Source organism: Paroedura picta, chromosome 11 (assembly GCF_049243985.1).
Source record: "Paroedura picta isolate Pp20150507F chromosome 11, Ppicta_v3.0, whole genome shotgun sequence".
Lineage (NCBI taxonomy): Eukaryota > Metazoa > Chordata > Lepidosauria > Squamata > Gekkonidae > Paroedura > Paroedura picta.
In genome coordinates this window covers 64,415,421-64,430,573 of record NC_135379.1, presented here as the reverse complement: position 1 = coordinate 64,430,573, position 15,153 = coordinate 64,415,421, and the positions used below count along the sequence as shown (strand labels likewise).

Below are 15,153 nucleotides of genomic sequence, written 5' to 3'. Positions count from 1 at the left end.
GTGGGCTAAACTGAATAAAATGAAGTTCAATAGGGACAAATGTAAAGTTCTGCATTTTGGTAGAAAAAACCAAATACACCAATATAGGATGGGGGAGACTTGTCTTGGCAGTAGCATGTGCGAAAAGGATCTAGGAGTCTTAGTAGACCATACATTGAACATGAGACAGCAGTGTGACTCAGTGGCTAAAAAGGCAAATGGGATTTGGGGCTGTATCAAATGGAGTATCGTGTCCAGATCACGGGAGGTGATGGTACTGCTGTACTCTGCTCTGGTTTGGCCTCACTTGGAGTCCTGTGTTCAGTTTTGGGCACCCAAGTTGAAGACGGATGTTGACAAACTGGAACGTGTCCAGAGGAGGGCAACAAAGATGGTGAGGGGTTGGGAGACCAAGACATATGAAGAAAGGTTGGGTGGGGGAGCTTGGTCTGTTTAGCCTAGAGAAGAGATGACTGAGAGAGGATCTGATAACCACCTTCAAGTATTTAAAAGGGTGCCATATGGAGGACGGAACAGAATTGTTCTCTCTTGCCCCAAAGGGACAGACCAAAACAAATGGGATGAAACTAATTCAAAAGAAATTCCATCTAAACATCCGGAAGAAGTTCCTGACAGAGTGGTTTCTCAGTGGAACAGGCTTCCTCGGGAGGTGGTGGGTTCTCCATCTTTGGAAATTTTTAAACAGAGGCTGGATAGCCATCTGATGGAGAGGTTGATTCTGTGAAGGTTCAAGGGGGTGGCAGGTGACAGTGGATGAGCGAGAGGGATGTGAGTGTCCTGCATAGTGCCGGGGGTTGGACTAGATGACCCATGAGGTCCCTTCCAACTCTATTATTCTATGATTTTAATCCTGTTAGCAGCTCCCAGCATGTCACTTGTTAGTTTTCTCTCTTGTTTATTGCCAGCTAAATCCCGTTCTGAGTTTGAGAAAGGAGTTTTGTGAGCATAACCTCAGCTATTTCATGGCAGGATCCGGCCATAGGCACAAGGTATAGTTCTGCATGGAGAAACAGTCACAGAGGCTGAGGACAAGTGAGGAAAGACAGGCAGCCAAAAGGGCCCCTTCTTCCTCTTCCGTACAGGCAGCTTCACGGAGATGAGGGGACGCTTTCATCCCCTTGTCCTTCCGGGTTTCATTCTGCTAACATACTTAACAGCCTTAGGGCTGTTCCTCTGTGCAGATCCTGTGCCTCTGAGAGTGTCTTTTCAGTGATCATAGGGGCTTCACTGAGGGAAGGCAGTGTGCCTTTCACTCAAGGGTGTCTGGATCCTGCCCTCTCAGTTTTGATGTTCTCAAGATGGCTGGTACTGTTGGACGAGCAGAGCAGAAACATCATCCACCCCCCCCCCCCCCACACACAAAAGTTTCATATCTTTGTGGGGTTTTTTGCCTTAGGAGAGACAGCTCCAATTCCGTCTGCCTTGACATGCAGGCGCTAGATCAGAGACGAAAAAGCCTCCGAGACACAGAGGATGTCGACTCTCACCACACGCTCCAGCAGTATCTGTACAAGCCCCGGCAAGAGGTAAGAGCAAATCCCATCAGATGCAAAACGGCCTTTGAGTCCAGTCAGGCACCTTTAAGACCAACCAGTTTTACCTTCCGTGTGCATGCACACTCCTTCAGACGCTTCTACACCTGACCCTGAAGGAGCCCAACATTAATGTTTTGAGATCTTCAGAGGGAAACCATTCAAACTGGTCAGGATTCAGAAATGGAGTCTCCTCTCACATGAGTATCACTGTTCCCCCTAGTAACTGACACTGTTTACATGGGCTTGGATCCAAAAGTGACCTTAAGAATGTAAAAAAAAGCCATGTGGGATCAGACCAATGGCCCATCCAGTCCAACGCTGTGTGCCACTCTGTGGCCAAAACCCAGGGGCCATCAGAAGATCCACCAGGGAGGCCAGAGCTCCAAAAGCCCTCCCACTGTGGCCCCCCAAGCACCAAAATGATAGGGCATCCCTGCCCCAGACAGAGTGTTCCATCAAGACCTCGTGGCTGAGAGGCACGGATGGACCTCTGCTCCGTATGTTTGTCCAAACCCCTCTTGAAGTCGTCTATGCTTGAAGCCTCCAGCACTCCCTACACCATTGAATTCTATGGGGGCATCACTGTCTGCAGAAAGCCACTCTTGGAAACTGTTCGTGTCGTGGCTAGGAGTGCAGACTTCTAATCTGGCATGCCGGGTTCGATTCTGCGCTCCTCCACATGCAGCCAGCTGGGTGACCTTGGGCTCGCCACAGCACTGATAAAACTGTTCTGACCAAGCAGGAATATCAGGGCTCTCTCAGCCTTACCTCCCTCACAGGGTGTCTGTTGTGTGGAGAGCAGAGGGAAGGCGCCTGTAAGCCACTTTGAGACCCTTCGGGTAGAGAAAAGTGGCATATAAGGACCAACTCTTCTTCTTCAGTAATCTCAGGGCTCTCTCAGCCTCACCCACCTCACAGGGTGTGGGGAGAGGAAAGGGAAGGTCCTCCAGGGGGAGGCGGGATATAAATTTAATAATAATAATAATAATAATAATAATAATAATAATAATAATAATAATAATGATAATAATAATGATAATAATAAACGTGACTGGAAGCCTTCTCTACTCCTTCGGGTAGAGAAAAGCAGCATATAAGAACCAGACTTCTTTTGTTTTGACCAAGAAGAAATATCAGGGCTCTCTCAGCCTCCCCTCCCTCACAGGGTGTCTGTTGTGGGGAGAGGAAAGGGAAGGCGACTGTAAACCACTTTGAGACTCCTTCGGGTAGAGAAAAGCGGCATCTAAGAACCTTCAGTTTCCTCGGTTGTCTCCCATCCAAGTACTAACAGGGGCCGACCCTGTTTAGCTTCCCAGATTCGACAGGATTGGGTTCACCTGAGCCTTCTAGGTCAGGGCATGTACCTATGACTATATTTTCGGAATGGTATTTTCCTCACACTCCCATCTGAGTCTGGCCCTTAGTTTTGAAAGCCACTATGGATGATCCACCCTGACCCGGATGGTCCAGGCTAGCCCAACCCCACCACAAGATCAGCAGAGTCAGAACTTGGATGAGAGACCAGACCACCTCTGAGACCCTGTTGCCTTGGAAACTGCAGAAGGTCACCAAAAGTTGGCTGCAGTTTGACCAACCGTGGATCATTTAGCATACATTTCTAGCATGAGAAGTTGTGAGTCTGTCTCCAGTGCTGGGTTTGAACCTGCATCCTCTTCCTGGAGACCACCATAGTGGGGTGCTGCTTCTTATTTTGTGAGATGAAATCAACTATGGACATGTTATGGGTTTAAACTACAAGTACAATGATATAGGCTAGATATCAGGGGGGAAAAATTTCACAGTCAGAGTAGTTCAGCAGTGGAATAGGCTGCCTAAGGAGGTGGTGAGCTCCCCCTCACTGGCAGTCTTCAAGCAAAGGCTGGATACACACTTTTCTTGGATGCTTTAGGATGCTTAGGGCTGATCCTGCGTTGAGCAGGGGGTTGGACTAGATGGCCTGTACGGCCCCTTCCAACTCTATGATTCTATGTCTCGGCTTCCAAACTATCCCAGGTGTTCCAGGCAATGTCATGAACATTCAGGTTTTAAAATCCTCACTATTGTTTGGAGCCCCAAGTGGTAGAGATTCACCTGCAACTAAATTGAGGCTGTAAGAAGCCAGGTGCAACTAAAATTGAGGCTGTAAGAATCCAGGTGTCTTTATCAGGGATCTCTCCCCCACACCTTTCTTCTCACTTGCAGCACAAACATCTGTACAGTCGCCATGAATTAACTCCCAGTGAAGACGATAAGCAGACCAAGGAGATTTTCCAGCGGACCATGAGGAAACGCCTGGAGTCCTTCAAGAGCACCAAACTAGGCCTCAACACCAAGAAGATGAACAAAATTCATAAGCGAGACCGAGGCCAGAAAAGAGTAAGAGCCAAGCTTTCACAATTGCTTCGCTAACTCTGCGTGCACACATCAAGAGGGTCTCTGCCTATAGGACGGTCCCCAGGATTTCTGTGGCTCTGGGCAATATTTGGTGGGAGTGGGCTTTAGAAGCTCAAGCAAGGTCCTTGAGACCAGAGTGGCAAACTCTGGGGGGGCTAGACCCTTGGGAGAGTGGAGCTTAGAGAGGGCGGAACCTTAGCAGGCTATGATGCTATAAAGTCTATCCCCCCAAATGGCCATTTTCTCCAGGGGAACCAATCTCTGTCATCCGGAGATCAGTTGTAATTCTGGGAGCGCACCAGGCCTCCACCTGGAGGTTGGCAACCATAGCACGGAGGAAAGTGCTGGGTGCCCCCCCCTCCCCTTCCCTGGTGTAGTATTGTTGCCTCCCTTCCCGTTTATTTTAGAAATGAATAAACGGTGACTCTTTTTTCCCCAGAGGAAGAGCAAAGGTTACTGAGGCCAAAGACATGTCCTGGGGAAGGGCGGGCTGGGACTCCTTCCCCCGCCTTCTGGTTCTTTTCCCTGCCTCCCCTGAAAAGGAGGCAAGGCCATGAATTGCTGATCTAACCCTGAGACCAGAGGCCTGCGGTCATCACAATGGGGCACCAGACCACCTTTCACATGCATTTCATAGGGCCATTGTGGGGGGAAAGTGGGGGAAGGAGAATTGTGGGATGTCTGGAGTCCTTGGAGAGAAGGGCAGGATTAAAAAATATATATTTTGCTTCCCCCCCCCCACAGTTGGGATTCAGAGCTCCTCTGTTTTCTTACAATGACCCTGTGAGGTGGGCCAGGCTGAGAGTTTGTTATAGGTCCAAGGTCTCCTGATGGGCTTCCATGGTACAAATGAAGATTCAAACTCAGATCTCCGGAGATCCTCCGCTATACACTGTCCCACGCCAGCTCTAGATAGATATTGTGCCATCTGCACTCCCTTATCTGGGAATAAGCCCCACTCAACTCTGTGGGACTTGCTGAGAAAACAGGCCAAGGATCATTTGTTGGAGGGCTGGCTACCTTCTGACTGGGCTGAGTGTCTCTGCTGTGCGATGTCCTCCTCCACATCCTGTCCTTGTTCCTGAGCAGTGACAGGAGAGGGGGGGGCCACCTCTGGTGGTCTGCACAGCACTGAACAAGGCAACGTAAGTCAGTTCATGTTGCCAAAGCAGGAGAGAGTAGCTTTGTTCATCCCGTGGATCTTTTATATAAGACATATTTTAGCAAGAAATGTAATGCAAGTCTCACAGTGCGTGGTGCTGTGTGTGGAAGCTTCATTCTGTTTCATTCCGGAATATGCGGGCCTCTGCTTTTGTATTCTGCGCACCAAAACGCGTTCTTTTATTTCTTTCAGAAAATCAGTAACGCCATCCCAAATGGAAATCTGTACACAGAAGCCCAAAAGGAAAAAGGTAGAGTGCCTCGTGCAAGTAGTAGGAGCTGACTGCACTTTTTGAAGGGAACAACAACAGCTAATGGTTCTCCTGCCCATAATTAGGGTGTGATCATTGCTCTATTACTAAGGAGATTAATTTCTCATCTAAATACCAGGAGAACAATCTTATACCCACACATGATAGGCAGAAAACACAAACAATACAGCAAGAAGTGGCATTCAGTGCATTTGCTTGGAGAAACCAAGCTGCCCATTTTCCCTGGAGGGCAGAATGCAAATCATTCTCTGATTTCACCATCTCTTTGTCTGTCTGATACTTCAGGGTAGTAACCCGGCTTGTGATTTTAAAGTAAAGTGACTACATTGTCCCACTTTTGGAGGGACATCTGGGGGCACCTGGCAAATTGTATTTATGTTGAAATGTAAAAAAATATATTGCAATACTATTTTTGCGTTCTATGTGTTCTATGAAAATTTTTGTTGCTCCATATAGACCAAATTTTTAATCAACCCGCCCTCCCCCCCGGTCAATGGTGTCCCGCTTTACCAATGTTAAAATCTGGTCACATTATTTTAAAGTTGATTTGGATCACCTGTCAAAGGTGCGTTGCTAGAATCACACCATTTGGTGTTGAATCTGAACTTTTTTTCTTTCAGACACAGAAGCTTCTGAAGCAGAGAATGCCTATGATCATCTCCACCCAGGGCGGGCAACAGATTTCCTTGCTAATGTCACCAGGCCGAATTTCACGGATACAAGTGGTAAGGAAAGGAAAGCATGAGTTTAGTGCTTGGGCATTACTGTGTCAATTCCTGTTTTGATGATTATAGGGGGACAGGTTAAAATTTAATAATGGCCACTGAGACAAACAAACAAAAGACACGGATTCAAATCTTATGCATTTTCCATATTTGAAATCAAATGCATTTTCAGACTTGACTAAAAACCCATGAAACAGAATGACGGGCATTGACCTTAGTAGTTTCCCAGGCTGAAGAAAATTCAATTTTCTAGTTCTCCCAGTGCCGAGATGTAGATTCCATGATGAAATGGAGAGGTTGTAGCATTGCCTCATGCAGTCTCAAGGAAAATGTTGTTTCTCTGCATTCATTTTGGGCTCTGTCACTAGAAGGGATAAAGTGCTTTATGCTACAAGAAAAAAAAATCAGAAATGGCCTGACTTTCAATAGACAATGCCATAAGAAGATGCCAATAAAAAGTATGGGCATTTGCTTTGTCAAAATATGTTCTTTATCCTTCAACCAGAATTCAGCATGAGAAGAATTCTTACCCATACAGAAGGTGTACTTTTCAGTCTGCAGTGTCTGAAGGGAACTCTCATTTTTGATGAGATAACCTGCAGTTAGTGAAGCTACAGACTGTCTATATTTGTAGCCTGAAGATACCCTTATGGGAGGGCCAAGATCTCATGCAGACCGTCCAGCGTCCATTTGTGGCATCTCCTGTTTAAAAAGGGCTTGGGGCTGAACTGGACTCGATGGAAAAGTCACCCGACCTGCTGTAAAATGGCTTCACATTACAGTTGTGATTCTGTCCCCTGAGCCTTCTCTGTAGCCACATGATGCTCCAGGTGTGTCAGCAGCCTGGCCTGGCCTGGCCTGGCCTGCTCTACCTGGTTTATTTCTGCCACGCCCCAACATCACTGCTGACTGCCCAGAGATGCTTGTGTTTTCTTAAGCACTGAACCTGTTGCTCGTGGACTTTTTGTAGGAATTGATAACCCAGTATTTTCAGCCGACATCGAACAAACGGCCATCATGAGGTTCCAGCCATGGCTGTTCTCCGAAGGGATGGTGGTGCCGTCCCCGCGGGCCCAGGAGCAGATCCCTTATTCTCCCAGCAACTTCCAGCGGCTGGCCCCCATCCGGCTGAGCAACAGATCCGTTGACTCCTTTTTGCAGATGGACATGCCAGAAGAACAGCCCCGCTCCTTCCTCCCGGATTCCACACACATGTAATCCTTTCGGCATGCTGGTTGCCTCCTCTTCTCCAACTTTCCTCAGTCTCTAGCCAATCTGCAAACGGCTCTTCTTACTTTTCCCTCTTTGGCTTCTGCGCCTGAAAGCCAAATTTGCATTTGATGCCCGCGGCACAAGCTCCAGGTAGCCTTAGGAGGCCAGGTCTTCTCAAGTTTTGCCAACCCCCTTTGAGTTCACGAATCTCCTGGAAACCTGACGCCTGGACTCTTCGTATCTCTTGTCCCTCTTTTACTTCCTTCAGTTGTTTCCAGCACTAACTTCATCCTTTTTATTCCCAAGCCCAGAGAAATGTCGATCTTTCGATCTGTGCCCATCTCAGAGCAGATGAGAACTGCATTTTGTTGGCCTGTCAGTGTTTCTTACTCAAGAGGCCTTTTGCTATAGAGACGTTGGATAAATGGATCCCCCCCCCCGTGCAGCAAGAGAGCAGGCCTGTGGGGTGCGGTTGGTTCTCAGCCCCCGTGCTGACTGACACCTTCCTCCAGGGAAGCTTCTGCAGAAGACCGCTGAGCTTCTTTCTGCTTCTTCTGCCTCTTCGCTTTTCTTGGGTCGCTTTCTGGCTTCTGCTCTCTTCCTCCCTCCAAAGCAACCTTTCCTTTTGTTTCCGTTACTATTTCCTGGCACTGATATATGACAAAGCCGGTGAATGTTTGTGCAGCATGGTGGTTGGTTGGGAAGACTTAGGAGACTTGTAGAAATGTCAGCCTGGCTCAGTGAAGTCAGAATAGATTTCCAAAGTGGTGATTCCTCCCAGAAGCCTGCCAGCTGGTTGGCCCCAGTCAAGAACGACTAATTTACGATGAAAATTTGACTGCTTTTAAAAAAACATTTATGTTATTTCTTTTAAAATTTAACAAAATAAAGCCATGGCAGAGTTCATTGTGAGGATAGCGCCTGAACATGCTGCATTTCGGAAGGCTTAATAGAGCCTGCTTCCCTCCCTCTCCTCCTGCCATGTGGAAAGGGCCCTTAGGGCCAATGGGAAGTGAGCGAGGGGGGTGGGTGCAGGCGGGAGACACCGTGGCATCCTGCCTGAAACATGGCGCTGTGCATGGTGGCAGCGGGAAGTGCCAAAAAGTCACAGCTGACTTACGTAGACTCCAGGGGCTTCTCGAGGCAAGAGATGTTCAGGGGTGGTTTGCCCTGGCCTGGAGGTCTCCCACCCGAGTACCAGCGAGTTGATGTTATTGTGTATGGCCATAGGCTGCAACAATAGAAAACATCAACAGGATAAAATAAAAATATTCAGTCTAAAATGCAAGGTTCAGATTAAAACAGATTAAAACAAAGATGCCAGAGAAATATAAACTCTTGCAATAAAATAGCAGGAGACCAGCAAGAAGCTGAGATTCCTGCCAAGTATTTGTTTCCAAAACTTTTGCTAGCCTGGCTTGGAGCTTCCTAGTAGCCAGAGCAAAGAGTGCCATCCTGTTCGTTAGTATAACTAAGTACTCATTTAGCTTCCGAAATCTGATGAGATCCGGCTAGGTCTGTGAGCACCTGGAGAAAGTTGGGCTGAGTGGCCACTGGGTGGCGCTCCAAAGTAAGGAATGCCAAGCAAAGTTCAGCTTGGGGGTTGATTCAGGGGCCTAGCCCTGTTGGCGGGAAGCACATTGGTTATCTGCAAAACTCTGAGTTCTTCACTGGATTGCCGCTGAACCCCCCCCCTCCCCTTTCTGGCACAGAGCAGTCAGCAAAGGGCCCACTGCAGGAGGGGAGGAGAAATCACAATTACAACTGACCCTTCCTTGCTGCATTTGGGTGTGCATTTTGACACAACTCCATTCTGATTTTCCAATTTCTGCCACAACAGGTGACTCAACGTTTGGTGCTACAATGTCAGGATATCCTTCTGAGGAAATGCTGCCCCCTCCTGAATACGAACCAACCAAACCAGATGTCCGTTTGCCAGAGGAGCACCTTCGCTTCCCTCCAGTGGGACTGCCAGGCCCTTGGCGAAATGACTATGCCCCTTTGGAAGAGGAGGAGAGTTCGCCATTCTCGGAGTATTTGGCTCCTGCCCCACAGGAGCCCCCTGACTTCCACTGGCAAGCCATCGCAAGAGCAAGGGACCAAGCACCCTTCAATACACGTTACTGTACTGAGACCAGTTACGGACCAGGGCATTCACAGCTGGGACATTCCTTTCCTGAGGCCGGAGGGCGAGAGGAGGCCATCTTTTGGGACCCCTCCAAGAAGAACTGGATGCTGCACCCACAGCCGCATCAGAGGTCTGCGGCCGCCAGGCGAGTGCAGACCCGGCGCTCTTTCCACAGGCCGAAGCCGGTGTCCCGTCCCAAGCTTCAGAAGCTGGCCTCTCTTCCGGCCTCCTTCCACTTCCCTCCCTATCCCTGGGAACAGGAAGAGACGCAGCTGTAATTCTTGACTTGAATCAGATGAACAAACGAGTGAACGAGAGAGACAGAGAGAGAGAGAGAGAGATGAACTTCGTTTTCCACTGCAACGTTTTGTGAAACATTTTCTTCAGAAGTCTGTATTATGCATTCGGCTGAATATGGAACAGCCATCCTCAGCTCATAATGAAGGAATCTAAGAGGGACCATCGAGGAAAGACTGGGGGGCAGAAATAAAACAAAGCCAGGCATGCGAATGGCCCTATCCAGTGAGACGTCCATTCCAGGAAGCACAAGAGACCTCCAGGGTTCTGCACAATAATCACCAGCCAGGAATTGCACATCTTTGCTGACAGCATCTTCAGCACACTGGCATGCCCTGGGACACTTCTGCTCCTGTTCGGAGAGCTTTCTCTGGCCGGCACAGTCCCGCTTTTCCCCTCACCCCGTCCTTGGCAGCACTGTCTTCTTCCTTTTCACCTTCAGATTTCCTTTCTCTGTTCTTCTTTGCCTTCCTCCCATCCCTTCCTCTGCCAGTTCAGGCTTAAGGAATCTAAGTGGGAGCATTGAGGAAAGACTGGGGGGTTGGCCTCTTTCTCCCCACTCCTGCCTTGGATGTCTTGACCCCAGCTTTTATCCACACCTCTCCCCCCTTCTCAGGATCCCACCCTGCTCCTCTGTTGAAACCTCCGCATGGCCTCCAGCACCCTCTCAGCCCCCGGAAGTGTCCCGCGCTCCCACACCTTTTCTCATGCTGCCCACCCTTGGGTGATGCTTGCTGGTCTGTTGCTGCTACGGGGGCCAGAAGGCATGCTCCTGCCCCCACCGGCCCCCTGACTAGCCCACTGGAACCTGGTGGGAGCCACTGCTTTGATGCCATGCCTTTACCACCTGCTGAACCAGCATCTCTGGGGCCACTGCTTGTCGTGTCACCCTCCGTCAGCCGGGCCCTCTATCATGGATCCACCACAGCAGGTGAAAGGAAGACATGCCACTTCCAGAGTGAAGCTGACGTTTGATCCCGTTGTTGGGGCCAGGCTTTGATCCCGTCGTTGGAGACAGCTGCACTCACATCTGGGCCTGAAAGGGGTGTGGGGCTCCTGGTCCTTCTGTGACCAGTGGGCTGACCTAAAGAGCAGACAGGCCTGCTCTGCTGGAGAGGCCCAGGTAGAAGGCCAGGCTCCTGGTATTTGAGCCCAGCCTATCGGAAGGCTGCTTATTGCTGGCCAACTGCAGGGGCTGATGTTGCACACGTTTGCTCCTTTCAGGCCCAGAAGCGCATTTGCAAGGCAGCGCATACCTCATCCATCCACATAGGCACCCTCTGCTGGGTCCCAGGCTTGAACTCTGGTGCCCCTGACCACTTTATGCATTTCCCTCTGCCATATTTCCATTGCAAACCCGAAGGGAGGCAGAGGGGAACCTGCTCGGATTGAAGTGGATTAGTGCCTTTTTGTATCAACTGTGAAGTTCTATTTTCCTACTGTAAAATATTATCATGTGTGACCAACTGATTTATCTTTGGGCAGTTTGATTCTCTTGTTTGTTTTCTACAATCAATATTGCAGGGTATTAAAGAATGTTTGTTTGTTTGTTTGTTTTTAAAAATTATGCAGATCTTTAGTGCAGAGAGTCCCAAACACTTTATTTCCTTAAAGAACCTGTTTCATCTCACCCTACCCAGCTGTTGTGCTGTTGGGTGTCTCGCAGTGCCATCCTGTGGGAAATTACTCCTGTCTAAGCCATGCTGAATCAGTGGGGCTCGGCAGGAGTAACTCTGTGCGGGATGCCATTCTTGGAGACTGCTTATCCGCGGTTTCCTCAGAGCTGCTTGCTTCTCTGTATTTGACAACTCATTTAAGTGCCATGGGGACTCCGGTCACTCCACCGTACTGTAAACCGACTGCTCGGATATCTGTGTGTCTCTGGGTGGCGTTTTGGCTGTCCACCTTGCTTTGTGACTGAAGGGGGGAGATGGGTCTGTCAGAGGTTTGCCTGGCAAACGGTGCCCACCAGCCCGGATTTCAAAACTGCTCTCGTTTTCCAAGTGAATGTTGTTGCTGACTGCAGTGCAGGGAGGTTTCAGATTTCAGAGCTGTTCTGAAACAGGAGATGTCGTCTGCTGTGGCTCACCTGGCCTTTTCTATGGCCTTCAGGCTGTAACCTGAGATCCAGTGTGGCAGAGGGTTTAAGCATCTGGGAGGCCCAAGATTCAGATCCCCACTCTTCTGTGGGAGTTCACTGGGTGACCTCTGGCCAGTCATGCTCTCCCTGCCTCAGCGTACCTCACGGGGTTGTTGTGAGGATAAAATGGAGGAGACACTCCCCTTGGGGGAGAACGGAGGGGCATAAGCCAAGCTCTGCTGAGGATGGCACTGCCCATAGACAGGGCTCGCTTCCTCCAGTGTAAAGAGTGGAAGAACCTTGCTTGGAGGGGGCGGAGTCTGCTCTGGACTCCCCTTGAGTTGCTAGGAATGGTTCTCTGAGGCCCTCGGGGTCCTGTAGAGGGTCCTTTCTTGAATTGGCCTCGCTTCCCTTGTGGCCTGTTTCTGCCTCCTGCTTAATCTAGTCCTAGCTGAATAGTCGTCTCTCTCTTTACAGCCCAGAGTTATGTGCAGAGGACAAGTCGGCATTCTGAGGCGCCAGGTCAAGGAGAGGTTTTGGTAGGCGGTCCAGAGACAGGAGAGCCTTCTTTGGATTGGCACCTTTGAACTCCCATAAAGAGAGTTTAGCTTTTTGGCTGCAACATATCCTGGTCCTCCAGCTCCCAAGCAATTTATTCCAGCAATGAAATTCTCCTTCCTTTCCTGTACATTTTTTAATGAAGGCCAGTAACGTGTAGTATACGAGGAGGAATGAGCTGAACATCTCCTGTCTCATGTTGCCCTTGAAATCAGGAAAAGACCTCTTTCTCCTCTCTTGCTCTGTGGCCCGTGGCTAACCACTCCCCGAAAACCTCATCCTTAAGATCACGCGTAGCCGATTCATGCATGCACATGCATTATTACTTGACTATTTGCAACTGAATGAGAGCACAGGAACATTTTTAAAAGCATTGTCCTCATATTGTGCCCACTGATGAAGTGGGGAACCACAGTGTGTGTGTGTGTGTGCAAAGGTATGTGTGGACTTCCTAGGACAAGAGGACCGTGGAGCTGTTCTGTAGGTCCAGCATCAGTCGTGGAGGACGTGGCTTTAGTCTTGTTGGGAGAACTGAACCACTTCCCTCTCCGATGAAGCGGCACAAAACTAAGTTGTAGGTACTAAAAAGAAAAAAAAAGTCTTCTACGTTACCTATAACATGTTGCTTTTCTTGTGCAATATTGTTTGGTGGTGGTGTGTGTGTGTGTTTTAAGGGATTACCACCATGCAACTTTTATTCTTTCTTTCTACCTGTAACAATTCATTGCAAACTGCTGTCAAATCCCAGAGACATGACTGAAGGGCACCTGTGCCTCTGAGTCTGAGACCTGTGGAGAACAGAAGGCCAGAAGGCCTGCCTGCCCAAGTCAAGCACCTCCAAAGGACCGTTGCTTCTGTCCATTGGGCACCCAACTCCCCCACAGAGGCCCCAAGCGACACAGCACGCTAGGCCACGGTAGGACTGGCCTGGCCTACTGTCTCTGCACCCACCCTGACCAGTGGGGCATTGTGCTTAAGAGCAGCAGGCTCTACCAGCTGGGTGTCAGTCACAGGTCTCTTACGGCTGTTCTAGTGGAGCAGTTCTCTCAGAGCTCTTTCAGCCCCATCTACCTCACAGGTGTCTGTTTTGGAGAGAGGAAGGAAATGGTGTTTTTATGCCTCTTTGAGGCTCCTTTGGGTAGTGAAAAGGGGGGGGTATAAAAACCCAGGTCTTCGTCTCTGGCCCACACAAGAGGATGAGCGCTAACCCTTCATGCCCTTGGCCTGGCTGAAATGGCTCCAGGGGGAGGGGAGTGTTATTTGGAGGGCTTCACCTGCTCTACGTTTTGGATAGGCAGCCCACTGCGAGGTGGGGGAAGGACGCTGGGGGAAGGCTGAGACTCCGACTGCCCTGGGGCTGCGGCCGGGACCCCCGCAGGACCCCTCAGCTGCAGGGAAGGCATGTTGCAGCCTTGGTGGGTGCTTAATTGTGGAGGGATTACGCTTCAGTTTTTTGGAAGGCCGGGGGGGGGATTTTTCCTGGAGGGGACCAGTGGTGGAAGTCTATAAGCTGCTGATAACAAACAAATTCTTATGGAGAGGGAAGGGAAATACGTTCTGACTTTGGTCTTGGTGGGGCATTTTGCTTTTTGTCTAGAATGGAACGATGAATGTCTTTATTGTGCAAAAGAAATATTTTCTATGGGATGTATTACATTGCACTATTAACCTGCTGTTGAATGTGTGTGTGTATGTCTATCAGAAGTATGCAGTTTGTTGAAAGGAACTGCATGTGTTGTAATGAGATGGATACACTGTATTCCGTGCATGAAAAGTGTCAGAACTTTGACGCAAGACAAGTTGTAAATATTTATAATTAAGTGCCTTAAAAATCTGATTCCATAAAGAGCCAGAGCTTTTAAATGAATGTATGGGTGATTTGCAATATTTTTTTTTTGCTTTTATGTGATAATTTAATGGTTATTTTGATGAGGAAGTATATTGATATAATAATGCTCACGCTGGATTGTAAAAAGCCATTGTATGACCTTGATGTAAAATATCAAGAATTGTATATTGAGAAAGGTTGCGTATTACAAAAGGCGCAGCATTAAAAGTAATTTATTGGAATTGTTTCCTAGCTTGGGTTCTTTTTAAATGTTTTTTTGGTTCCTTGGAATATACTTATTTATTAACTGATTTTAAACATTTATTAGCTGCCTTTTCTTCTTGGCAGGTCTCAAGGCAGCTTCCAGTATAACTAAAACTTTTTTTAAAAACCCAAACACTGCGGGGCCCTTTGGGAGCTTTCTGCGTTCTGCAGGGCCTGCAAGATGGAGCTCTTCTGCTGGGTCTGTGGTAGAGGCCAGGGCAGTGGGGAAGCCCTCCCCCAGCCCCCCCCCCCCCCGTTGGGTGTGCCTACTGGTCCTAGCACTGGGTCATGGAACATCGATGCCCCCCTCCTAGCCCACGTGACTAGATATTGGTAGGAGGGCCGGGTCAGGTTTCGCCATCTGCGGCTTTCTTGTTTATTGATGGATGTCCTGTTTTCAATGGGGTTTGATCTGGGTTTTACGATGGACTGCTGTCACCCGCCATGAGCTGGCTTCAGGACTGGTGGGGAATAAATCACATAATAATACTGTTGGTGATGATGATCCCTTCCAACTCTGAGATTCAATAAATAAGCAAACTTGCTAGTGAAGGGCTACTGCACGCGCTGCTCCTCTCTTGCCTTGAAACCCCACAAGGGGTTGCCCCAAGTCTGCTGTGATTTGAGAGCATTTCCCACCAGAACTGTCTGTTCGGCACCAACGCCCTTCTCGGATCCTGCCACAGGGCGGAGAGCTCT

At 49.0% G+C, this 15,153-nt stretch overlaps 1 protein-coding gene across 3 annotated transcripts in view; it reads left to right on the top strand.

Moving 5' to 3' along the window:
* SLC9A3 (solute carrier family 9 member A3) overlaps window positions 1–14,432 on the top strand; it is a 133,917-nt gene extending 119,485 nt beyond the window's left edge. For 2 of the 3 annotated variants that reach the window (XM_077302709.1, XM_077302710.1), the window contains exons 12-17: window positions 1,397–1,526; window positions 3,738–3,911; window positions 5,284–5,341; window positions 5,983–6,087; window positions 7,058–7,301; window positions 9,140–14,432. In XM_077302709.1, the coding sequence (XP_077158824.1) occupies window positions 1,397–1,526; window positions 3,738–3,911; window positions 5,284–5,341; window positions 5,983–6,087; window positions 7,058–7,301; window positions 9,140–9,143 (715 nt within the window). In that variant the 3' untranslated portion in view covers window positions 9,144–14,432. Of the gene's footprint in view, window positions 1–1,396; window positions 1,527–3,737; window positions 3,912–5,283; window positions 5,342–5,982; window positions 6,088–7,057; window positions 7,306–9,139 lie in introns of those variants that run through there. The other variant, XM_077302711.1, reaches the window with a different exon arrangement.
* The last annotated feature ends 721 nt before the right edge of the window (window positions 14,433–15,153 follow it).